This window comes from Bubalus bubalis, chromosome 24, assembly GCF_019923935.1.
Source record: "Bubalus bubalis isolate 160015118507 breed Murrah chromosome 24, NDDB_SH_1, whole genome shotgun sequence".
In the NCBI taxonomy this organism is placed as follows: domain Eukaryota; kingdom Metazoa; phylum Chordata; class Mammalia; order Artiodactyla; family Bovidae; genus Bubalus; species Bubalus bubalis.
The window spans coordinates 4,177,775-4,204,087 of NC_059180.1; the positions used below are offsets into that span (position 1 = coordinate 4,177,775).

The following is a 26,313-nucleotide window of genomic DNA, read 5'->3' on the forward strand; positions in this document are numbered from 1 at the left end:
AAAGGGAACACTACTGCAACCGTGCAAGGCTGTGAGGCCTGTATGTGCGGAAAACGCGAGAAAGCTTCCAGTGTGAAAAGAACCCAGGCTGTTCAAGCACAAGAAGCTCCTGGGAGGATAACCACAGGCTGGGCCAGGGGCTGACGGAGGATGGGGATGGGAGTCTGGGCCGGCAGGGAGACACACGGGCCCTTCTTAAGCCTTTCGGAGCCCTTGCATCCTTTTACACCACATGCCAGACCACAATTATCAACCTTTAAAACCAAGAGTTTACCTCTAGATCTTAGGTAGCCTCCAAATATCTGACAGACGAGTGTGGTGGCCTGGGTGTGTCTGTCCAATCTAAAAAAAAAATCAAAGAGTGAGATGAGAGAAGCGTTCTGCAAAAATAAGAGGTGCTGTAACTGATGCTAAAACCATGTATATCCATAAAAGAATGAGAATTCACGCAAGAGAGCCGCATGATATGGGGACAGCCAGAGAACAGCCTTGCCCAATCAAAGATGTCTGGGGCGAGCAGAAGCGGTCGGACGGTATTAAGAAGGGATTCGGAAATCAGGGCAGGACTCTGGCCCTGAAGCAGGCAGCAAGAGGCAGTCGCCCAGAGCAGGACTGGGACCCAAGTGTGAGGACCCTGCTCTGCAGCCCAGCACCATCCAGACACTGAGCGCCCGGCCCCTCGGCCGCAGGAAGGGAATGCAGGCCTGCCAGGGGTGTCGAAGCAACAGCAAGTGGGCTACTTGTCTGTTTCTCCATCCTTCCCCTGAGCCCACGTTTAGATTTTAAAGAAGAAACTGCAGGTATTGGTAACTGACCCCAATGACAAAGGGAACAAACACAGATTTCAAAGGCTAGAGATAGGAAATATATCTTTTAAACTTTCAACCATTTTAAAATAAGGCAAACCACTTGAGGAAGAGGCCGCACAAAGTCTAAAGGTGAAGCTGACAGGGAGCGGCGCACCCCTCCTGGAAGGCACCCTTCCTGGAAGGCCACGCTGAGTTCCGCGAGCCAGCGGGGCGGCTGGGGTGGGGCGGCGGGCGACTGATGCTGTGTTGACTCACTTATTGCTGCCGTTCAAACATGCTTTTTGCATAGCATCAACAGTGTACTGAAGGAATTCGTGGGCGTCTTCTTGGTTTCCAAAGCGGAAGTGCCTGGCTATGCCTGTAGAGTTTGAGGAAAGACAAAGCCTTATCATCACCTATCCTACGCATAGGCTGTCCTCCCCCTCGAGGTTGTATCTTATGACAGTATACTGGTTAGATACCTATTTTATGAGGAAACAGCATTAATAAGTTCCCCCTGAGAACACCTAGGATGAGCCCTACAGACCGCTAAAAGCCCACATGGGCTGGAGTTTCTGAGAGCCCAGAGACTCTGTCTTCAGCAATAAAATGATCTTGAATAAACTCAACTTTAGCTGTTATTGTTTGAAAAATTTGTCTCAAATGTTATGTTAGTGCACGTATCTTAACTTGGGTGCTAGAATTCCCTAAGAGAATCTATATAAAACGCAAAGTGTGAACCTACCTAATTCTATTCCAATAACCTAGAGAACATATTATATTCTCCACTGCACAGCAACATCTCAGTCCTATTCTAATTGACTAAATAGCCACAAGCCAAAATGACAATGAAAAACAATACAGATGTATAAATATTCATATAATTTTATGTGAATGAATATATAGATATGTATTAACTTGAATCATATGAAATTGACCACATTCCACAAATTCTGACCTACAAAAATGACAATTTCATTATTTAACCATGTATGTCTAGAGTTGGGGGGGGTGTATGTCCGTAGATGTATGTACATACACACACCAATAGCATTCTCTTAAAGAACTAGGTTTAAAAAAATTAATTATGTCTGCCATATATGTGTCCATGTCTGTATACGTGTGCATATCAGTATATATAATATACACGTATAATTCAACAAACAAAATCACCCCTGGCTAAAATTTGGTAAGATCCAGCAATGTTTAAAAAAAAATTTTCATGGTCTTCTCCAGCCTGTTAATAGTACCAAAGGCCAAGATAACACTTCTTTATCCTCAGCAGCTTTTTAGGCAAAAGGATTATAAACTGTCACTGTGTAATTATCCATCCCTATAATTACCCAGCTAGATACCAGATTAAGAGTCAGGTTTTTATTTTTAAGCATTTTTTATTCCAACTCAGTTAATTAAAATAATACAAAAGCTTACTGCAAAAAACATGCAGAAAGTGCATAAAAAATGTCATGCACCCTATCAGAATCATTATAATACAAGAGGAGATTGTAAAGTCATTAAAAATTATATAGAAACTTGTGAAATTTATCCACAAATCTGCTAAGTTCTGAGTATAAAATGTTATTTAAGAATATAATTAACTTTATTTTGATAATTCCTGTCACTATGTATAGTTAATACTTATTCATTGAATTAAAGCTAACTGAAACCTATTTAAAGCAATCGGTGGGACAATAGTATTACTCAGCATAGAAATCCAAATATCTAGGAAAAATACTGTAAAAGTTATCAATTTTATTAACAAATTTGAGGGTTTTAATTTGTTTATATATCAAACTGAATACCACCTTCTTTACTATATTGTCATCTTTTGCTTTAGGTTTCAAAATGTTTTTACATAATAAATGGTTTGCTAAAAACCTGTTATTCGTTAAAGACATATTCATACACAATAAACTGTTTGCTGCAATACCCAAGGAGCTCATCATTTACCAGTCAGATCATTAAGACCAACTGGCTAACAAATATTCATATAAACTACTACAGAGGATACTTACGCCGCATCTCATTAATGACAAACATCGGTTTAATAACATCCCCAGGATTACTGAGTGCCTGGGTGATATGTGCTTGCATTGTACACATCATGCAAAATCCTTCTGCATGACCTGAAAGATAACAGATGATAATCCTCCAAGTTAGCAAAATATGGCACTATATGTACATCAAGTATTATAAATAACACAAGCACACCCCTGAAACAAGGATAACGGAACTATGTGTCCTGTTATTGAGCTATATACTTTTACTCATTTCCATTTAATTCTCCAACAAACCTAAGTGATAGATATATATTGGCTCTATTTTACAAGAAAGGAAACTGAGGCTCAGAGAGTTAAAATTTGCCCAATGCCAAATAGTGATTAAGGGGCAGGCACATAATTGGGCTCAAATCATACCCTTCTAATTTTGAAGCCTGAGCTCTTAACTATTGTCTATAGTAGAGAAATTAGAAGTCTTTTTCCTTATGCTACCATTTGTCTCAAACAGTTAAGGAATGTCTCCTTTCAAAATATCAAGTGTTCTAGCTTTTCCACATACAGAGGTCTCTGTTGTAATTTTTTAACAGCTTTTTAAAAATACGAAAACCACCTTAGCTCATACTAAGTGGTGCTGCTGGCATCTAGTGGGTAGAGACCACAACTGCTGTTTAACACCCTACAGTAAGCAGCCTCTACAATCAAGAATCATGTGGCCCCAAAAGTCAACGACACTGAATTCAAGCCTAAAACTAAAGGCGGCTCGGTCCTACCTAACACAGCTTTTAAAGTCTCAAAAGGGCCAAACTATTTCCAGTTAACATTACTGTGTCCCAGAGTAAAGCTCAAAAATATTTACAGGAATAAAAAGAAAATCTAGCACCCAGCAACATAAAATTGTAACTGAAGAGTACAAGGCATGCAATAATGCAGAAAAGACCAATAACAGGGAGCAGATAAGCAGAAACAGACCTGGAAATGACACAGAAATAGACCTGGAAATGTCCTCAAAAACAAGGACAATAAAAAAAGACAGTTTATATATATATATTTCTATGCTCAAGGATGTAGAAAAAAGCAAGGGCATGTTAAGGAGAGACACGGAAATAAAACCAAATCTACTTTACAGATGAAAGGTAGGGTTTCTGAGATGAAAAACACAACAAGTAGATTTAATAACAGATTAGAAACAAAAGAAGGAAAGATCAGCAGACGTGAAGACTCAGCAGCAGAGGTTCTCTATTATGGAACACAAGCCTCAAAAAAAAAGAACACCTCTCAAAACAACAAGAATAAAAAAGCCTATCAGTGACCTATGGGACTACCTCCAGCTGTCCCCAGTATACACGCAATTGGAATCTGAAGGCGAAGAGACAGGACAAATATTTTAAGAAATGACTGTTTTCAAAGGGACAGCACAAGGCAGTTTTAAATTTTTTAAGAGTGGCAGAACAGCTGTGCTTTCTGACAGGTGGTGGTTTACGTGGACTTATACCTGTATTAAAATTCATAAAACTGACCCCCCCAAATTAACAGAACTGTACAGTAAAGAAGTTAACCATATAGTAATTATAATAATTCTTATAAATGTTAATTTATTAACGTTAATAAATACTGGGGCTTCCCAAGTGATGCTAGCGGTAAAGAACCTGTCTGCCAACGCAGGAGCTGTAAGACACACGGGTTCGGCCCTCGGGTTGGGGACATCCTCTGGAGGAGGGCATGGCAACCCACTCCACTACTGCCTGGAGAATCCCACAGGCAGAGGAGCCCGGAGGGCTACAGGCCACAGGGTCACAAAGAGTTGGACACAATTGAAGTGACTTAGCACAATTATAATAAACATTTTTTTAAATGACTAAAAAGGCATACAAATGCAAAGAGTAAATTTACAGATCTAACAACTTCAACAAAACCCAAACAGAAGGCTACTTATAACAGTGATAAAAACAAAACATTTAAAGCACATGGAAATAAATGACGTGTATAAGAACAAAGGTAAACCTGACAAGAGACTTGTTGGAAACGAGCAAGAGAAGAGTGCAGAGCGACAACTCTCACGCATAGAGAGAAAAGTGTCACACAGGATTTCCATCCCCCAGGAAGACATCTTTCGAAAACAAAGATGAGCCGTTCCACTTCTCAGATGACTAGTGGTACTTTTTCCTACTCCTCCCACTAAGTGCAACAACAACAAACCCTCTGGACATTGCATATGGAGCAGACATAAGAAAGCTGGAAAAGGTAGAGAGAAAAAGACAAATTCACAGTTTCAGAGCCCAAGGAATGACATGGCAGTGAGTTTTCTGGTTTTCTTTCTGCTTCATATATTTCTGACTTGGAGCAGAAGGAGCCACCAACCTGGAAATACCAATAAAAGCAGGGAACAATGCCACAGTGAAAGCTTCTGGCGTAGAGTTAAAAAAAGGTAGATTAGGAATGGGAACTTTCATCCATGCTGAGTGATAACAAACCACACCCCCACCTCACATCATCAGTGAAGATCAAAAGAGGGGCCTGGGCTTCCACCCCCAAACCCAGTAGTAAAGAAGCATCCCTCCATATTCTGCTAAATTTAAGTAAGTCAGACACAGAAAGACAAATGCTGTTATGGTAACACTTACATGTGGAATCTAAAAAATACAACACACTAGTGAATACAACAAAAAGGTAACATACTCAGCTACAGAGAACAAATTAGTGGTTACCTGTGGGGAGAGAGAAGGGGAGGGCGTGACGGCAGTAAGAGATTAAGAAGTACAAACTATTATACATAAAATAAGCTGTAAGGATAGCGTACAACACGGGAAATATAGCCAGTATCTTATAATAAGTGTGCTTATAAATGGAGCATAACCTTTAAAATTGGGAATCACTATACTGTACACCTGGTAAAGAAGGCTGAGTGCCGAAGAATTGATGCTTTTGAACTGTGGTGCTGCAGAAGACTCTTTAGAGTCCACTGGACTGCATCAAACCAGTCAATCCTAAAGGAGATCAACCCTGAATATTCAGTGGAATGACTGAACTGAAGCTGAAGCTCTACTACTTTGGCCACCTGATTCAAAGAGCTGACTCAGAAAGACCCTGATGCTGGGAAAGACTGGAGGCAGTAGGAGAAGGAGACGACACAGGATGAGATGGCTGGATGGCATCACCAAATCAAAGGACGTGAATTTGAGCAAGCTCCGGGAGATAGTCAAGGACAGGGAAGCCTGGGGTGCTGCAGTCCATGGGGTCACAAAGAATTGGTCACAACTTAGTGACTGAAAAACAACATGTAATACTGCAATGAATTATACCTCGAGAAAGAAAGAGAGGGAAAGAAAGAAGCATCTTTCCAGCTTCCCACTGGGCAGTGTCAGAATCGGGACTCTCGCCATCAGCCAGTGGTAAAAAGCCACTGCAGTCTCCCTGGAGACCGGGGCGGGGCGGGGGGAGCGGAAACCCCTGCTCCCATCCAGCAAGAACGTGGAGCCCACCCCCACCTCGGATGTCAACAGAGGCTGAGTGTGGAATCTGGACTTCTATCTCCACCTAATACTTCTTCCTTTGCCAGAATGGTGTCAAGAGAAAGCCAGCCAAAACACAGGTCAGATAAGATCCAATATTTAATAGCATAACACAAAAATGTCCCAGTTTCAACTGAAAATCACTCATCATACTAAGAACCAAGAACTTCTGAATGCTGTAGAAGTGAATAAAAGACAATGAATAGATACCAACCCTAAGATAAGAAGATATGTTAGAATTATCTAACAAAGGTTTTAAAGCAGCCATGGCAAAAAAGCCTGAACCGGTAGTTATGAATATACTAGAAACAAATAAAGCAACATAGAAAGACTCAACAAAGAAACAAAAGATACAGAGAACCAAATGGAAATTTTAGAAATGAAAAACACAGTAACCAGAGTAAGAAGCTCTGTGGATGAGCTAAGGAGAAGACTGGAACTGACCGAGGAAAGCATCAGTGAACACGCACACAGAACAACGGAACTCGTGCACTCTAAACAACAGAGCAAAACAGACTGGGAGAGAAGGGCGACCAGAGCCTAGGGGCCTGTGAGACTCTAACAGAAGATCTAACACACGTGTTGTCAGAGTCCCAGAGGAGAGGAGAGAGAAGACTGGGTTCACAGTGTAAGAAATGAAGGTGGAAATTTCCCCAAATTTGGCAAAGGATGTAATTCAAGAAGCATTCAAACACCAAACAGGAAAAAGAACAAAGAAATAGATACCAAAACACATCACATCAAACTTGCGAAAACTAAAGACATAGAAAAATACCTTGGAGGTAGTGGTAGAAAAACACCACCTTACCTGTAAGAGAAAACTTGAATAGAAATGGATTTCACACCAAAAACCATGGAGGACAGAGGAAGTAGCACAAAAATTCTCAAGTCCTGAAAGAAAGGGACTTTACCCAGAACCCTACGGCCAGTGGAAACGTCCTTCAGGAATAAGACGAGATTAAGACACTTTCAGGTGAAGCAGAACGAGGAGAATCTGTCACCAGCAGACTTACCCTAAAAGGATGCCTTAAGGAACGACTTAAAGAATGACTTCCTTAAGTCAGAAGCTCTCTAAACAAAAAGGAAGTGATTTGGGTTTTTGGTGGTTGTTGTTTTTTTTTTAAAGCTGTAACATCAAGAAGGAAGAAAAAAAACATGGTAATCAAAAATATAGACAAATACAGTTTCCTTCTCTTGGGTTTTCTAAATTATGTGACAATTGAAATAAGGATTATAACACTGTCTCTAAATGTGGTTCTAAATGTACGTAAAGGAAATATTTAATTACATGGTAAGTAGGGAAGAATAAAGGAGACAAAAGTAAAGTTTCTACATTTCCCTTGAATTGGTAAAATGACAACATTAGTAAACTGTGAAAAGCTACACATAATGTAAACCTAGAGGAACCTCTAAAAAGACTATATAAAGAGATACACTCAAAAACATAAACACAAAAACAAATTTTAAACAAAAGTTTAAAATATTCAAGTAACCCACAAGTAGGCCGAGAGACAGGACAAATGAATAACTGAACAGAAAACAAAAACAAAATGGCAAACTTGAGTCCTAATGTATAAACGACTACCTTAAATATTAATTAATATACTACTTAAAAGATCTAAATTAACAAAGCAGATTTAAAAACATGATTCAACTATTTTGCCTGTAAGAAACTCACTTCAAATGTAATGATACAAACAGGCTCAAAGAAAAAAGATGGAAAAATATATGTCATGCAAACACTAACCCGAAGAAAGCAGGAATGGCTATATTAATGGCAGATAGAGTAGACTTCAGAGCAAAGAAAGCTATCAGAGAAAAGGATGTTATATAAAGGATCAATCCATCAGAAAGACAAGCAATCCTAAATGTGTTTGTACCAAACAATAAAGCTGAAAAATACATGACTCAAACTCTGACAGGACTGAAAATGCATATAAAGAAATCCACAACTACAGCTGGAAACCTCAACATCCTTCTGTCAACAACCGAACAATTAACCAGAAAACCAGCAAGGAGAACTTGGTAACACCAAGAGCCAATGCGATTCCATCAACATTTATAGAATACCCCACCCAACAACAGAATACACATGTGTTTCAAGGCCTCACAAAACATACACCAACACAGACTATATCCTGGGCCACAAACAAACCTCAAAAGATAAAACAACGGAAATCATAAAAAGTGCGGAATGGAAAATCCTAAAAATCAGTGATAGAGAGAGAACACAAAAAAGTCTATAAATACCTGGAAACTGAGCAACACTTCTGAACAACCCGTGGTTCAAAGGGTTAAAATAAAAATGGAAAAGACAGTATATCAAAAGTTTGGAGACACAGTTAAAGCAGTGTCCAAAGGGAAATTTACACTTATAACAATATCAGAAACAAAAACAAGTAAATCAATACAGACCCTGCAGACACCAAAAGAAAAACAAGAGAATATATATATATTCTGTAATTAACTTGACACATGTAAATTTGACAACTTAAGGGAAATGGACCAACTCCTCAAAAAAGTGGACTACCATAACCCATCGAAAATAAAATAATCTGAATAGCCTTATACTTACCAAGGAAATTAAATTTGCAACTTTAAAACTCCCCCAAAAAAGAAATCTCTAGGCCAAAATATTTTCACGGATGGATCCTACACTGTATGTTTACATAAAAATTTATATCAATATTCTATACAATCTCTTCCAAAAAATAGGAGTTAACATATCCCAAACACATCTTATAAAGCTCAGTTCTGAGCTATTTCAAATCCTGAAAGATGATGCTGTGAAAGTGCTGCACTCAATATGCCAGCAAATTTGGAAAACTCAGCAGTGGCCACAGGACTGGAAAAGGTCAGTTTTCATTCCAATCCCAAAGAAAGGCAATGCCAAAGAATGCTCAAACGACCGCACAATTGCACTCATCTCACACGCTAGTAAAGTAATGCTCAAAATTCTCCAAGCCAGGCTTCAGCAATACGTGAACCGTGAACTTCCTGATGTTCAAGCTGGTTTTAGAAAAGGCAGAGGCACCAGAGATCAAATTGCAAACATCCACTGGATCATGGAAAAAGCAAGAGAGTTCCAGAAAAACATCTATTTCTGCTTTATTGACTATGCCAAAGCCTTTGACTGTGTGGATCACAATAAACTGTGGAAAATTCTTCTATGGATGGGAATACCAGACCACCTGACCTGCCTCTTGAGAAGCCTATATGCAGGTCAGGAAGCAACAATTAGAACTGGACATGGAACAACAGACTGGTTCCAAATAGGAAAAGGAGTACGTCAAGGCTGTAGATTGTCACCCTGCTTATTTAACTTATATGCACAGAGTCCATCATGAGAAACGCTGGACTGGAAGAAACACAAGCTGGAATCAAGATTGCCGGGAGAAATATCAATAACCTCAGATATGCAGATGACACCACCCTTATGGCAGAAAGTGAAGAGGAACTAAAAAGCCTCTTGATGAAAGTGAAAGTGGAGAGTGAAAAAGTTGGCTTAAAGCTCAACATTCAGAAAACGAAGATCATGGCATCCGGTCCCATCACTTCATGGGAAATAGATGGGGAAACAGTGGAAACAGTGTCAGACTTTATTTTTCTGGGCTCCAAAATCACTGCAGATGGTGACTGCAGCCATGAAATTAAAAGACGCTTACTCCTTGGAAGGAAAGTTACGACCAACCTAGATAGCATATTCAAAAGCAGAGACATTACTTTGCCTACAAAGGTTCATCTGGTCAAGGCTACGGTTTTTCCTGTGGTCGTGTATGGATGTGAGAGTTGGACTGTGAAGAAGGCTGAGCGCCGAAGAATTGATGCTTTTGAACTGTGGTGTTGGAGAAGACTCTTGAGAGTCCCTTGGACTGCAAGGAGATCCAACCAGTCCATTCTGAAGGAGATCAGCCCTGGGATTTCTTTGGAAGGACTGATGCTGAGGCTGAAACTCCAGTACTCTGGGCCACCTCATGCGAAGAGTTGACTCACTGGAAAAGACTCTGATGCTGGGAGGGATTGGGGGCAGGAGGAGAAGGGGACGACAGAGGATGAGATGGCTGGATGGCATCACTGACTCGATGGATGTGAGTCTGGGTGAACTCCGGGAGTTGGTGATGGACAGGGAGGCCTGGCGTGCTGCGATTCATGGGGTCGCAAAGAGTCGGACACGACTGAGTGACTGATCTCTGATGCAACACTGATGAAACAGTGTTACTTAGAGATCTAAGTAAATGGAGAGACACACCACATCCACAGATTGGAAATGTCAGCACAGTAAAGATGTCAATTCTCCCCAAACTGAGATATAGGTTTAACAAAATTCCTATCAAAATCCCAGTAAGTTGTTTTGTAAATACAATCAAGATTATTGAATAATTTATATAGATAAACAAGGGAACTAGAATAGAGAAAAACAATTTTGAAAAAGAGTAAGTGGATGGAATCACTCTATCTGATGTCAAGATTTACTGCACAGCCACAATAACAAAAGACCATACTGAGGGTCAGATACTAACAGAACAGAACAGGGGGCCCAGAGACAGACACACCCAAGTGACTTCACGAAAGTATGAAAGCTCTTCAGTGAAGGAAAGCTAGCCCTTCAACCAATGGTGGTAGAGCAACTGAACGTCCACAAACATACAAACAAAAGAACAAACTGAAATAAAAAGGATCATATATTTAAACGTAAAATATAAAACTTTTCAGAAAAAAAAAAAACCAGGAGAAAAATCTTTAGGGTCAAGGGCTATGCAAAGAGATCTTATACTTGACAGCAAAAACACAATCCATAAAAGGAAAAACTCACCTTCACCAAAATTTAAACCTTTTGTTCCATGAAAGATCCTGCTAAGGGTAAGGGGATAAAAAGACAAGCTTCAAACTGGCAGGAAATGTTGGAAATATATACCCAAAAGACCTACTATCTAGAATACACAAAGAAGAAAACAACAAGATAAAAACAAAAGAACACAACTGAAAACGAACAAAAGACACAGAGACATCTTACCAAAGAGGATATACAGATGATAAACACACACGGAGAGGAGTTCAAGACCTTTAGGCATTAGGGAAATCCAAATTCAAACCACAATGAGATATCATTGTATGCATAATTAAAGTATGATTAAAAGAAAAACAGTGACAACATCAGATGTTGGCAGCAATGAAGAGCAACTGGAACTCTTCACACATTGATGGTGGAAATGCAAAATGGTCAGCCGTCTAAGAAACTATTGGACAATTCCTTATAAAACCAAATATGCAACTACCTCATGACCCAGCAACGGCAGTCTGGGCACTTATTCCAGAGAAATAAAGACTTGTGATCACACATATGCTCTACACAGTAATGTTTACAGCAGCTCTATTCATAATATCCAAAACTAGAAACAACGCAGACATCCTTTAATGGATGAATGGTTAAACAAATTGTGGTTCATCCATACCATGGAATACCACTCAGCAACAAAAAGGAACAAATTACTGATGTACACAACAAAGTGAAGAAATATCCAAAGACCTAGGCTTAAGTGAAGAAGCCAATTCCCTTTTATATAACTCAATAGAGGCAACATTCTTGAAATAACAAAGTAACATAACTGAAAACCAGTGGTTGCCAGGGATTAAGGAGGATGTAGGGGCTTGAGGGAAGTGGGCTTGGCTACAAAAGGGAAACATTTCCTTAGGAATGGCAATGTTCCATACCTTGACTGTATCAGTATCAATATCCTGGTTGCAAGACTGAACTGCAGTTTCACCACTAGGGGAAACTGGGAAAAGGTACACAGGATGTCTCTGTGTGATTTCTTACAACTGCATGGAAATCCAAACTTACCTCAAAATAAAAAGCTTAACTTCAAAAAAGGCAAAATAAAGACATTTCGGACCAAGAATTAAAAAAACCCCCAAAATCAGCAAAAATAGTTAAGAGAATTCCTCCAGGCATAAGAAAATTCCAGATGGTACTTGAATCTACAAAGAGGAATTAAAAGCAGCAGAAATGATTAGGGTAAGAAAATATAAAAGATTTGTAAAGAAACCTCCACAAACCTCTTAAAACTTTCAACTTTTATTTAAAGCAAAATAACACAACATACTATGTGGTAACAAGATAAGCAAAAATAAAATGTATGCCAACAGAGCACAAGTGCCTAGGGAAGTCACGAAAGGACACTGTCATCAGTCCTTACAAAACCCGAAGAATGGAAGCGGATTTTAAAGGAAGCTGTGACAAGTTAAAGATATATGTTAAACCCTAAAGCAACCACTATAAAGAGAAAACAAAGTTGAGAAGATATGCCAATAAAGTAGAGGAAATATCATATAATCACTCATTCCAAAGAAGGCAGAAACAGATGAAAAAGGGAGCAAAGAATACAGGACAAACAGAAGACAAATAGCAAGATGGGAAATAAAAAACTCAATCATATCAATACTCTCATTAAATATAAATGATTTACACTCTAAAATAAAAGGTAGAGACTGTAAGACTGGATTAAAAAATAAGAACTATAGGCTATCTATAAGAATTTTATTCCATGTATTTTATTTCAATGTATGTCTCTCAAAATTTGATAGAACAAGTAGACAGAAAAGCAGTAAGGACATAAAAGACTATCAACTAACAACATTATCAACTAACTAAACATAATCAGCATTTACAGAAACTCCAACCAGTGCAGAATACACATCCTTACTAAGTACACATGGAATATTTAACAAACTAAACCACATTCTAGTGCATAAAACAAGTCTCAAGTTTCAAAGGATTCAAACAATAAAAATATCTTCTCTGACCACAATGGAATTAAATTAGTAATCAGTAGCAGGACAATTTCTGAAAAATCCCCAAACATCTGGCAACTGAATGACATGCCTCTAAGCAATCACATGGGTAACCAATCAGGTAACTGTATTAAAAAAAAAAAAACACTAGAATTAAGGAGCTCGCAAACTTGTAGGATACGAGATCAATAAACAAGAGACAATTGCATTTCTACATTCTAGCAATAAACAATCAAAACTGGAAGGTCAAAATATATATTACCATTTATAATAGTTTTCAAAAATATGAAATACTTAGCAATAAATCGGATTTTAAGATGTGCACATTATACTTGTATACTGAAAGCTACGCAGCAGTGCTAAGAAAAACCAAAGGGAACCTGAATAAACAGAGACGTGCACCGTGCTTGTGGGTCAGAAGACAACACTGTTTAGATGCTGTACATCTCAAACTGATGTACAGATTCAAAACAATCCTAGGCAAACTCTCAGGAGGCTTTTTTGCAGAAATTGACAAACTGATTTCAAAGTTAATTTGGAAATGCAAAAGACCAAGAATGGCCAAAACAGCTTTGAAAAAGGAGAGCAAAGTTGGAAAAGCTACCGAGTTTCGAAACTTTTAAATACACAGTAACCAGACACTGCTGTTATCAGGCTGTGGGGCACCTTAGCCGGAGGGCCCTTGAGCTGTGTTCTGCAACGAGAAGCCACCTCATGAGAAGCACCCGCACCCCGAGAGAGAGCAGTCCGCTCGCTGCAAAGAGAGAAAGCTGGTGCAGCAATGAAGACCCAGTGCAGTCAAAAATGCAAATAATAAATAAAAGAAAGAATTTGTTTAAAAGACACTGTGTTATGGAGTCAAGACAGAAGTGGATCAGTATAACAGGTCAGAAACAGATCCATATGGATACAATCAATCGATTTTTGACAAAGGTACAACAATAATTCAGAGGAGAAAGGGCCATCTTTTGAACAGTGTTTGAACAATTGCATATTCATATTGAAAAACATGAACTCTACACCACAGACAAAAATTAACTCAGAATGGATCACTGACCTAAACATAAAAACTAAAAGTATAAGACTGCTAAAAAAAAAAAAAAAAAAAATAGAGGAAATCTTTGCTACCTTTGGTTAGGCAAAGATTTCTTAAATACAACACTGAGCACACAACTGACAAAAAAAGAAAAATACTGAAGTAAATAAAACATGTTATTTGAAAGACAGTGTGAAGAGACTATTTTCTCCAGTTTGAGAAATAACATTTGCAAATCATGTACTGGATAAAGGACTTCCATCCAGAATATATAAAGAACTCTCAAAATTCAACAAGAAGAGAATTACCCAATTTTAAATCAGGCCAAAGATAGGAGCAAACACTTGGGCAAAGCAAACACACAGCTGCTGAAGAACCATATGGAGGGATGTTCAACACCATTATTCACTACAGAAATGCAAATTCAACCCACGGTAAGATACTATCACACTACACACCTGTTAAGAGTAGCTAAAATCAGAAAGACTGACCACACCAAGGATCAGGGAAGATGTGGCGCAAATGAAAATTTCATTCACTGCTGCTGCTAAGTTGCTTCAGTAGTGTCTGACTCTGTGCAACCCCATAGACGGCAGCCCATCAGGCTCCCCCGTCCCTGGGCTTCTCCAGGCAAGAACACTGGAGTGGGTTGCCATTTCCTTCTCCAATGCATGAAAAGTGAAAAGTGAAAGGGCAGTTGCTCAGTCGTGTCCGACTCTTTGCGACCCCATGGACTGCAGCCCACCAGGCTCCTCCGTCCATGGGATTTTTCAGGCAAGAGTGCTGGAGTTGGGTGCCATTGCTTTCTCCGCATTCACTGCTAGTGGGAATGTAAAATCTCATAATCCACTTCCCAGTTTGTAAGTATCTTAATGTCAAGCGTACCTGTATTATGGGACCAAACCATTCCTCTCCTAGATGCTTACCCACAAGAAATGAACACACGTCCTTACGAAAACCTCCCAGCAGCTTCACTTGGGATGGCCCCGCAAGGGAAATAACCCAAAGGTCCGTCAACAGGTGAATGGAGAAACAAACTGGGGTCCATTAATCCATACAATGGAATACTACTCAGCAATAAAAAGTGACTACCGATACAGGCAGCAACACAGGATGATACTGAAATAACTGCTGAGTGAAAAAAGCCAGGCAATATAAACACAAATTCTGCGTAATACCCCATATATGACATTCTAGGAAATACAAACTCATCTGCAATAAAACAGAAAGCCCATCAGTGGCTGCATGGCCTGGAAGGGATGCGGGGCAGGAAGGGCTGGAAGGACTGATTTCAAAGCCACATTGAGACTTTCAGGGGCGATGAAAGAGTTCATTATTGTGGTAGTCGTTTCATGGGCGCGCATAAACGTCAAGATGCATCAAACTGTGTATTTTAAGTATGTGCAGTTTATTGTTCATTGATAACGAGGGAAAACTACTGATGGCCTGTAAAAGACGGGCACCTGACTCTGGAACCCCAGGCAGCTGCATCTTTGTCTCCATCCCTCTCTCTCGAGGTCCAGGTGCCAGTGCTGGACTCTCATTCACACCCCCGTTTTATTAAGTGCAAAAATGATCAGAAAGCTGTCTGTGTTATGTCAATTATTATATATTAACATAATGATCAACTATGGACTTGGAAAAGGAAAAAATGAGGGCAAAGAGATCTTCGTTCTATAATCTGAACCCCATGGCAGAGCAAACACCTCTTGGTGGTTGACAGTCTCAGAGATTTTCCTTTGGTTACTTTAAAATTTTCTGTACTTTCCAAATTCTTTATGCAGCCATTATTTTGCTCTTTGAGGGGGAAAAAGTGTTAAAAGAATGCGTCTAAATTCTCCATCAAGTAAAGGACTATTCGGGAATTTCCTGGTGGTCCAGTCGTTAGGACTCACCACTTTCACTCCCGAGAGCCCAGGTTCAATCCCTGGTGGGAGAACTAAGATCCCACAAGCCACACACACAAAAAAGTAAAGAACTATTCAGAAAGAAATCAAGGGCTTTTTTTTTTTCACCCCAATAATGAAGGCCTGACACCTGAACATTCACATACACATTCATGTAGATCAAAGAACAGGGAGTTTCATTTATAAAAGATGAAGGGCGTTTATAATACTACATGTACAAGTTCAAAACCTCAACAAAAAATGGATACGTTCTAAATTCTGAATTTCACTAGTTGACCACTGAGTTGACTCTCCCGTAGTTAAAGTAAAACATGCTCTTTGAAAGACATAACATGTTTTTAAAGACAACATGTTTTAACGAATTTCCTGCCCTCTAGGTTGGAAACTGAGCTCACACACCAAAGGGAAAGTCCTGCACAAATTTTCAGGGGTTAGGAGCTGTGACCAGAGGCTCCTCTTCGCCTAAAGCCTGTAAATGAATCAAGCCTTCGACACAGGATGGGCGCCAGGAGAGGCAGGACTCAACCCTGCTTGTCCCAAGCTGTTGGCAGTAGATATTTATGGCACGATTTTTAGCAAGTGTAGAAAGTCAGCAGTGTATTCAGAAACGCTAAATGCCGAAAAAACACGTTTCTTTTTAAATAATTCCACAGACTAAATTACACGCAAAATGTTTTTCATGCAACCTGAATGCAAACCTTTGAGTCTTCCTCTGTGGTTTCTAAAAGAAACCAACTTAGTGATGACCAAATTCTTGACTTAATTCTTCATTTTAATTTCAGAGAAAAAAACGCAAGTAGGTTAGCATACCTCAACAACACACGTGTAATGTGACACAGGACACTTACATGTCTTGGAGTGCTCGTGTGATAGCATGTAGTTGGCGAGAGGTGGCGTGTAAGTTAAACACTGCAGTGCTGCGTTTGCAAAACAGGTATTGCCCAAATTCTGGAGCCCAGCTCCTACTCTATGAGTCTGCTGCCACTTAAGACAGATCTTCTCAGACGGGAAGAGAACTTTTTGTGGAGGAGCAATGCCATCACCTAGGGCTAGAAAAATAAACATTTAAAACGGAAGCTTTGTACATTTCTGAAGCTAAATAAATAACAAGTCACACCTGAATCTGACCAAGATTCTTATGACCAGCTAACCAGAAACGCAAGGGAGAAAGGGACATTTTAAAAGAAAGCCCAGAATGCGGGAAATTCTAAATGATTGGGTTTTTCTGATACATAAATTTCAAGGACAACAGTGTGTGTGTGGGAGGCAGGACAGTATTTAACACATTTTAAAAAACTTAAAAAAGACTTTCACCAAATGCAAAGGGTAGACCTTGTTTGGAAGTTGGTTTCAATGACCAACCGTTAAAAACCATTCTATGATGACCGGGGACATTTGAATATTGACTGGACTTTTCACAGAAAAACATTCTAATTTTCCGAAAAGAATGATTTAGATAAACACATTAAAATATTTACAGATGAAATAGAAATTCTTAGATTTGCTCTAAACGGTTGGGAAGTGAGGAGAGGAGTTAAGTGGGTGGAGCTATGAGTGGCCAGGAGTCGATAAACAGCACCGACTGAAGGGCGCCTGAGAGCTCATCACAGCTACCCTCTTTCATGTCTGCTTAAATCACCACCACCACAGCAGCAAGTGCGGGAAGGCACGCGCTGACACCTGCGGCGGCGCGGACCGCTCGCCGTCTGTCAGTCTGGATTCTAGAGGCTGGTAGTGACGTCATCCCAACTTTACCAGCAAGGAAGTGGGATTTCAGGCACCAGGATAACATACTCGTAAAGATACTATACACGAACAATTTTAAAAAATATTTTTAAGACTCAAATGGCGAATTGACAACTATGCTAATAAAACTCAGGTGAAGCTCAAAAACAACTTATTTAGGAGAGGCCAAAATCATCCACAGCCAGAGTGTTTCTTCAGAAGTCTGCTAGTTCCTCAGTACCACCAAAGAGTAAGACGCACGCTAGATGGTTCTCGGCCTGCAACAGCGATACTGAGCATTTAAGCATGCAAAAAAGCAGGCTTCAGCTTCAGGAAGAAGGGAGAGCCAAATTAGGAACAGAGACATGAGCCTTGAAAACGTGTGGCAAGGGCCCCAAAAAAGGGCTGGGTGGGGCGACACCAAGTCAGTCCTGAGGGAGAGAGGGGCCCCAGCAAGGCAAGAGGAGGCTGGGTCTGCGAGAACACGTCCTGTGGCAGAGTCCTGCTTATAAAGGTCTCTAAACCTCTCTGGACAACAGTCAGGAAAGCTGTTCTGTGAGACAAAGTCCCCACCAAACACCTTCAGCAAATCGCACCCCCCAGCCCACAGCACAGCATCACATGTACCAAGAGGACTCAAACAATCTGAGGGCCAAGCCATCCTCCGTGAACAATGTCCTGAATGGGAATCAATCTTTTCTTACAACTTCAAAGCTTTCAAATCCCCAAGTTTTAGGAGCGCCAGCTAAAGTGTCCACATCTTACTTATCTGGATGAGTTTTAACACATGTAACCACATTTATATGGTTTGATACATAACGTAATATTTACGTGATCTGCTCTCTTTCAAAGAGCTTTATGACTACAGATGACTTTAACTGGGAAAAAACAAACAAAAAATTGAAAAAAAAGTTGGGCAGAGCTCACTTGTCAAAAGTCAACTGTTTTTAAATTTTTAAGAGGCAGACATTTACTTAGGGCATGGTAGTTAATTGACAAGTTAACAAAATGCTTGTCCATCTCTATTCTCACCAGAATAAAGTTTATCCTTCAAAAAATTAGGATAATTAAAGAAATTAATAGTAACTAAAAATAATCTTACCCTGTTATGATACGTATGTTAATCACGAAGCAGAAGCAGAGGAAAATGAAGCCAGTCAAATAACGTAACTCTGCTGGCCACTCAGGTGGCAATAATTTATCTTGCAAAATAAGCCCCTCTCTGAAACTACCAACTTATGGACAGCATTTATACAGGAGTTTCCTGTAGTGATTCTGTCTTTTAAAAAGTAATACCTTGATCCTTTTGTGGTGATGGTTTTGATTTTTCAGGTACAGATGAACTTGAATAAACTACAGCACCAGGTACTGGTCCTAAAGAAAGTGTGTGATTTGAAACATCATTTAACGAAGACACAGCACCCCAGCTGGCAGAACCTGCATCCATGTCTCCAGGTGAGACAGCCTCAGAACTGCCAGTCTGGTTCTGATAGGTTGATGGGTCTGAAGATTCAGAAGCTTTGTCAACTATGGTCATTGTTCAACTCTGCAAAAGACAAAAAGCATACATTTGCTTCATAAGGTCAAGAAAAGTAATCTACTTATTCTACCATTAAATCTTTGAAAATAAATTAAAAGCAGTTCAGCTAATTTTCCAATAAATCACTCCAACATAAAAGCAACAGTATCTTTTTTAGCTTTGTAATAATTTTCTTGGGGTATTTACCATTGTGCTAATCTGAACATGCCGACAATTTTTCATCATAACATCTTCCGTGAAGTATTTGATTAGATCGTGTCATTCTATTTCATGCCCTCTAAAAATCTAGTATTTTGATTTACAATCAAGTACCTCAATTTCCAATTCTCTACATTCACGAAGTATCTTTTTCTCTCTTTTGCTTAAACCTAGAATGTGAAATGCACTAATACTTTTGGCTCAATTTTCAATTCATATATAATTCCTCAGGGAAAAGGCTCAACTAGCTGAAAAGAAAACCTAACTTTAAGCTTCAAGTTCAAAATGACATTGTTTGAACTATATTACTTTTTTAAAAAATATAAGAAAAAAATATAGGAAGTCTCACTTTTGAAACATATTTTCTGAAGAGGCTCATTTATTTGGTATACATGACTTTTTAAAATGAAGCCCGTTAAGGCATTTCTGACATCAAACTGGAAAACAAACACGTGTTATAAAAGTACTTCACTATAATTTTCTCTCTGAACCCTACTAAAATCTTAGGACCACCATTAATTGAGCACTTTACATGCGGGGCATTGTGTTAGTCACTAACTTAATATTCGTAAGGACCTACGAGAGACTGGACAGAATCCACCGGGCCTACGAAATGGGGCAACCCTAACCCAAACTAGTCACTGCTGGGCACAGGCGCCAGGCCCCACATTCCTGGCTGGGCTTCCTTTGGGCTCCACCAAGGCCCAGAGCACAGCCCTCCAGGAATGCCCTGAGACCACCCAGCGGCGGCCAACCCAAGCAGGCCACTGCCTTGCAGGTGACTCTCCAGGTGAGCCTCGCCCCCTCACAGCTCCCCGACCCCTGCACCCGCTCTGCCAGCCCCGGAAGCCTCCCTAGGAAGCCTCCCCAGGCACACGTGGCCCTCTCCTACCTGCTGGCTCCGGCTCTGCACGGGCTAGTCTTCCCCCAGGTCTCTCCCACCCTTCCACCTCCAGCCAGTGAACGCTCCCCCAGCTCCCTTTGGAAGGCATTTCCTCCAGGACACTTGCCTGGACAGCCCCCTCCCCTAAGACGGGCTGAGAACCCCTCCTGGAAGCTCCCCAGCACGGGGGGCACCCTCTGCTGGTTTCCGGGGGAGCCTGCCCCCGCTCCTCTCCCTCATGTTCCTGTTTGTACCCCCTGACCTGGCACAGGGAAAGCTCTCCCAACACGTGCTGAACAGATGAATGAGCTGTGAAGAGAGAATGGAACCAGTGTCTGCTATTAGCACCGGGCTGCAGGTGACTGATTAGTATCTCATTTAATCCTTAAGGACTCTGATGTAGAATTAAAACTTGTTTCAAAAAATATTCAAAAGGGTGAAATAAATCCCATGCATATGACACCTTAACAAATGTTATGATGCACTGTCTACTCACAACAAGGGTTTTTTTTAAGCCTTGATTTTGTTGTGATTTTACATGAAAGCAAGATTATCACCTCTCTAAAAAGTACAACCTTAAAGAAAAGATTTTGGAATCTTCCGTAGAAATAGAAAAGATGTTAATTAGATCTTAACAAAAAGAAAAACTGAATTGAAGTGTTAAGTCAATATAAGTAAAATATAGTACAGGATCCTTACTCAGGAAGAAAGCCGGAGCAACATTATCCAAATAAAAATTACACTTTCCTCATTTGACAGTCAAAAGAAACTACAAAACAAGAAGCAAGACTAAGAAAACAAGAGAGGAAGGAGTAGAGGAGGAAGAAAAGGAAGAAGCAAATTAACCTAGGCTTATTTACAATAATGTTAAATAGCAAAAACCTTGATTTTCTGGGGTGAACATCCCTTTCAGGACAATCATTCACTAATGACCTCATAAAACCATTTTACTTGCTGCAATTGCCTTTTTTTTGGGTGGGGGGAACAACTCTTAAAAAAAAAAAAAAAAAGTAAAACATACAACTCAGTCATTGACAACCAAATAGCATTATAACTTGGGAAAACCCAAACCATCCATTCTCCTTCATTATGTGTATTCAGCCAATGAATTCTTACCCTGAAACCATCAGGCATTAAACTGAACTCCATCTGCTATGGAGAAACCTTTCTGGAAGCCAAACTATGCTGTGTAGGATTCAGATATTACGTGTTCTTTACTCTCAGTAAAGCTTTTAAACATTACTGTTATAATCTCAGGACTTTTAAGCAACTACTTCAATGAACAGTTTAAACTTCTCTCAACATCTTCTGATGACAGATAAAAAAATTACAAAAGCATGTTTGAAAAAAATTGGGTAACAAGAATCAAGGTTGGATGGTGTGTGGAGGAATGAGACAAGGTGACTTCACAAGTGTTTCCTTTGAGTGTAACTCGCTGTTAAGTACAATGTTTTACTCGAAAGTCTTAAAATGCTGTCCCTCCTATGGTATGTCTTCTCCCTTGTGGTGACGAAAGGATAGAATATATGTTACTTTTTCATTTTTAGAAGAATAAGCATCTCTCTAAACATTATGGCTCTCCTCATACATTGTGGTAATGATATATCAATACATGCACAAAGAAACTGTTACATTTTGCTTTTTAATATATTGACAATGTAATCCACCTTCTAGCTGTATTTCCATTTTCAAACATATACTTTAAAAAGACAACCTGTATTTTAATTACTTGTAAATAAACACATCGACTATCTTTAAACTTCTATAAACCAAACTCTGTAGACTTAATTCAATGACACAGAAAAGAAAGTGAAACTGGCTCTAAATACAAACAAGTGAGACAGATGATTCATTATCACCAATCCATTTTGAATGAATAAATACAGTCAAAAGAGGAGAATGGTGTTTCAAATATACAAGTTAAGATTTGAGACTTCACTAACACGTGGAAGAAGCTAAAACAGTGGGGCTCACTTTGAAAAACAGGTGCTAACTAAAGAGTTTCTCAACCAGTTTTCCTGTTATTTGAGTGTTATTTAAACAACCAACGTGCTTTTCCCATCAACAAGTCAGCCCTCCTTATAGGCCTCCCGGAAAATAAAAGAGCTATTCACCAAAAACGATCTCGAGTGCATTCATCATAAAGCGAGGTTAAAGTACCAAGACCGTAAAAACTTCGGGTTCCGCCAAATCTTCTCAAACATCTGATTGCCCTCTCCCGCCACCCCCTCTCCAGGTAAGCCGGCTCTTCCTGCCCCGAAGATAAAAGACTAGGACCCCGGCACACGCGCTTTTGGGGAGTGAAGGGGACCGCGACGCCGGGCCGGCCCCCTCCTCTCCCCGCGAGTGGGTGCCTGCTCCGCCCGGCGGCCGGCGTGAGCAACTCGGGACGCCCGGCGGGGACCCGGCCAGGTGGCCGGCCCCGCGAGGGCGGAGCGGACCGGCGCTGGCGCGGCGGGCCGACCCGGTGGGAAAGTTTGTCTCTCTGAGGAGGCAGGGAGGCGAGCCCGGGGCTCCGGGGGGCGCTCGGGGCGGGGGGAGGGGGGCGGGAGGTGGCAGCCACGCGGGGGGGGGGGTTCCGCGGCCGGCGCCCGGCACACGCCCACCCGGGACAGACCGGTGCCGGCCCGGCCACCCCGGACCCGGCCCACGGCCTGAGGGGGCGGGCTGGGCCGGGCGGGGGCGCCGGGAGGGCAGTGTCCATGGCAACCGGGGGGCAGCCCGGCCTCCCCCGCGCAGCCCGGTTCCCGCGGCGCCGCGGCCGCCGCCCCCCTCCCTGGCGGGCCTGGCCCCAGCCGGCCGGCGGCGGCGGAGCTGCCACCCGCGCGGCGGGGTCCCGGGCGGCCCGGCCCGCTGCGGAGCGGGGCCGGCGGGCGAGGGGCCGCGCCAGCCCCCCGGCGGGCCGCGCCGGCTGAGAGGCGGCCCGGCCGGCGGCGGCCGGGGCGAGCCGGGCGATCCGCGGGCCCCACGCCGGCCGGCGGCGGCCGGGGAGAAGGCGGGAGCTTACCTGACCCGGCTCGGCGCTCGCTCCATCCCCCTCGGCCGCCGCCGCCGCCGCCGCCGCCGCACACAGCCCAGCCGCCCGGCGGGGGACAATGACGTGCCTCCATCCGGGCACCGCCGCCGCCGCCTCCGGGTCAGCGCCGCGCCCGCAGCGCCCCGCCGGGCCGCCAGGGGGCGCGCCAAGGCCGCGCCCCGCACGCGCCGCCGCCGCCGCCCAGGGGCCGTCGCACAAGAGGCGCGGCGCGCAGCTAACGGGCCGGGCGGGCGTGGGAGGGGCCGTCGCCCAAAGTGCCGCGGGCGCGGGCTGGCGCGCGCGTCACTGGAGCGCCGGGGCGGCCGCGGGAGCGACGCGCTGATTGGCGGCGCCGGGCTGCGCGCGCGGCGCGGGTGCGCTGAGGTCCTTCCCCAGCGGCCGCAGGGCGGGAGGGGAGGCCCGAGAGCGCCCCCCGCCTCAGCCCGGCGTGCGCCCTGTCTGGCCCGCGCCGGGGGGACGCGACCACGCGGGGACACCTGGGTTCCCCCCACCCTAAAACGGCAGGGCTCCTGGAGAGATTCTCCTCAGCCTAGCGACCCGGCATTTAAGGACGCGGGAGCCAGCGGGGGACCTTCGGACTTCTCCAGCCGTGTTCCTGCAAGCGGAGAATTTTCCACCCGGGCTCCAGAAGAGGCAGACCCCCAACCACCACCCCGGCCCGGCCCATCCCACCACGGGATCATCTCAGCTCCGAGCCGGGCGCCTTCTTTGGGGGCAGCTAGACCGGCTCTTGTTCCGGAGGGACAGATCCAGCCGCTTATTGGATGTCTCCACCGCGAGGCCGAGTAGAGAACAGAATTGATTGTGGCATCTCCCTTCCACCACCACCAGCCTGCTCCTCCCCATGTGGTTCCCTGCTTTGATGAGCAGACGCGGCCCTCTACTGCACTAACCTGAGTGCTTCCTCTGTCTCTCTCCTTCTCCCGACCCTACTACATCAAGTCACTTCCACCTGAACCTACCCAGGGGGACTCTCGTCCCTTCCTAGCCTGGCCCCTCGCTTCCTTCCAGTCACCCTGCTGCCCACTTTCAACCTTCACACTTGTGGCCCGGATCCTCTTTTAAAAAAAAGACAGGTCAGATGTCGCTCCCTTCCTAAGAGCCTTTAGCTACTTTCTTAACCCACAGAAAAGTCTGCTGTTCCTGGCACGGAAGGCCTCCAGTTCCCTTTCCTCTTAGGGCCCAACCGAAACTGCCTACAAACATCCCGCTCCATGCCTCTTCTTCCATTAGCGCCCCTCCCCCACCCCCGCCCATCAGAATCTTACTGCTTCCTCTATATCTAAGTAGCTCTAATTTTACTGTTAAGAAAGAAGTCACTCAACTGATCAGCTGTGCATTTGGAATCAGAACACTGAAGTTTGAGGAAACAAGAAAGGAAAAAGTGAATTTCAAGCCTCCAAAATTCAGGACCCACTTTGGGGATTAAAGATCTTTCTGGTGGCTCAGACGGTAAAGAATCCGCCTGCAATGCCGGAGACCCGGGTTCGATCCCTGTTTGGGAAGATCCCGTGGAGAAAGAAATGGCAACCCACTCCAGTATTCTTGCGTGGAAAATCCCATGGACGGAGGAGCCTGGCGGGCTACAGTCTAATGGGTTGCAAAGAGTCGGACAGGATTGAGCAACTTTACTTGGGGATTAACACCACAATTTACTTCCTGATGAAGAATGCTTATGAAATTTCACCTGCATGGTCCTGGCAACACTATTAAGAGATTTGTAAGAACAGACCAGCCATAGAGATGGAACCAGTAATTTGCTTGCCTTTTCCAGATGACTTTCAGGTGATTAAATATAGAAGGAAAAGGAATTAAGGAGTCAAGTGCCTAATAGTCCCCTGAGCTTTGTGATTATTTCAAAATGCTTTCTTTGGAAGCCACATGAGAAGTCTGGCTTCTGATTTCAGCTTCCATTTCACATCCTATTGACAAACTGCCCCTGCCACCAGCCTCTTAATATAGAATTGTTGTTCAGTCGTTCGGTCGTGTCTGACTCTGTGACCCCATGGATTGCAGCATGCCAGGCTTCCCTGTCCTTCACTATCTCCAGGAGTTTGCTCAAACTCATGTCCATTGAGTCAGTGATGCCATCCAACCATCTCATCCTCTCTCGCCCCAGGGATTTTTTTTTTTAATCCCTTGGCATTCTCTAGAACAGAATTTTTTTGAGATGCGGGGTTGTCCAATGGCCTTCTCCTACCTCCTCCTTCCTCTATGCCTTGAAAACAAACACAGAGGCCCTATTCCTCTAAAGAACTTCAGGGCCACTTACTGTAGCAAACCTATGACGTAAGTGCAGAGGTTGACAAAGGATGTTAGGAAGCCCCTGCCTTCAAACAACCAGCTCTTTGGCTTTTGCCACAGAAACTCATTTTCCTCCAGACCAGAGTTCAACCCAAAGTGAATGCTGCTGGAAGGAAATTTCACTCTGCCTCTGTTCTTACAAGCTGTGGGACCTACACAAATTACTTAGCTAGTTTCTTGACCAACGCTGTCTTTACGCCAGAGGTAAACTGACACCAGGGGCTTCCGAGGTTGCTCAGTGGTTAAAAACTCTGCCTGCCAGTGCAGGAGACTTGAGTTCCATCCCTGCATCGGGAAGATACCCTGGGGTAGGAAATGGCAGCCCACTCCAGTATTCTTGCCTGGAGAATCCCATGGACAGAGGAGCCTGGTGGGCTACAGTCCACGGGGTTGCAAAGAGCTGGACACGACTGAGAGCACGCACAGAAAGTGACACCAAGTGCTCCGCCTCCCAGTCCAGGTGATCACGTGATCAAAGAGCAAAAAGTGTCCAAAAGGAATAAATTAGGTTTTCCAAGGACCTCTAGATACCGAAGCAGCCTGTGGTGGGTGCTGTTAATGCCCCATCTAGATCCCCTTGGCTGGCCGAGTTGC

General features: G+C 42.8%; 1 protein-coding gene across 3 annotated transcripts in view; it reads right to left on the minus strand.

Moving 5' to 3' along the window:
• The window catches only part of USP42 (ubiquitin specific peptidase 42), a 40,382-nt gene extending 16,843 nt beyond the window's left edge, over positions 1-23,539 (minus strand). The window contains exons 1-6 of one of the 3 annotated variants that reach the window (XM_025274502.3): positions 23,386-23,539; positions 19,054-19,303; positions 16,881-17,081; positions 2,804-2,914; positions 1,065-1,167; positions 275-342 (exon numbers count right to left, since the gene is read on the minus strand). In XM_025274502.3, the coding sequence (XP_025130287.2) occupies positions 275-342; positions 1,065-1,167; positions 2,804-2,914; positions 16,881-17,081; positions 19,054-19,294 (724 nt within the window). In that variant the 5' untranslated portion in view covers positions 19,295-19,303; positions 23,386-23,539. Of the gene's footprint in view, positions 1-274; positions 343-1,064; positions 1,168-2,803; positions 2,915-16,880; positions 17,082-19,053; positions 19,304-19,844; positions 19,984-22,492; positions 22,609-23,385 lie in introns of those variants that run through there. The other 2 variants (XM_044936216.2, XM_025274504.3) reach the window with 2 other exon arrangements.
• Positions 23,540-26,313: the final 2,774 nt, after the last annotated feature.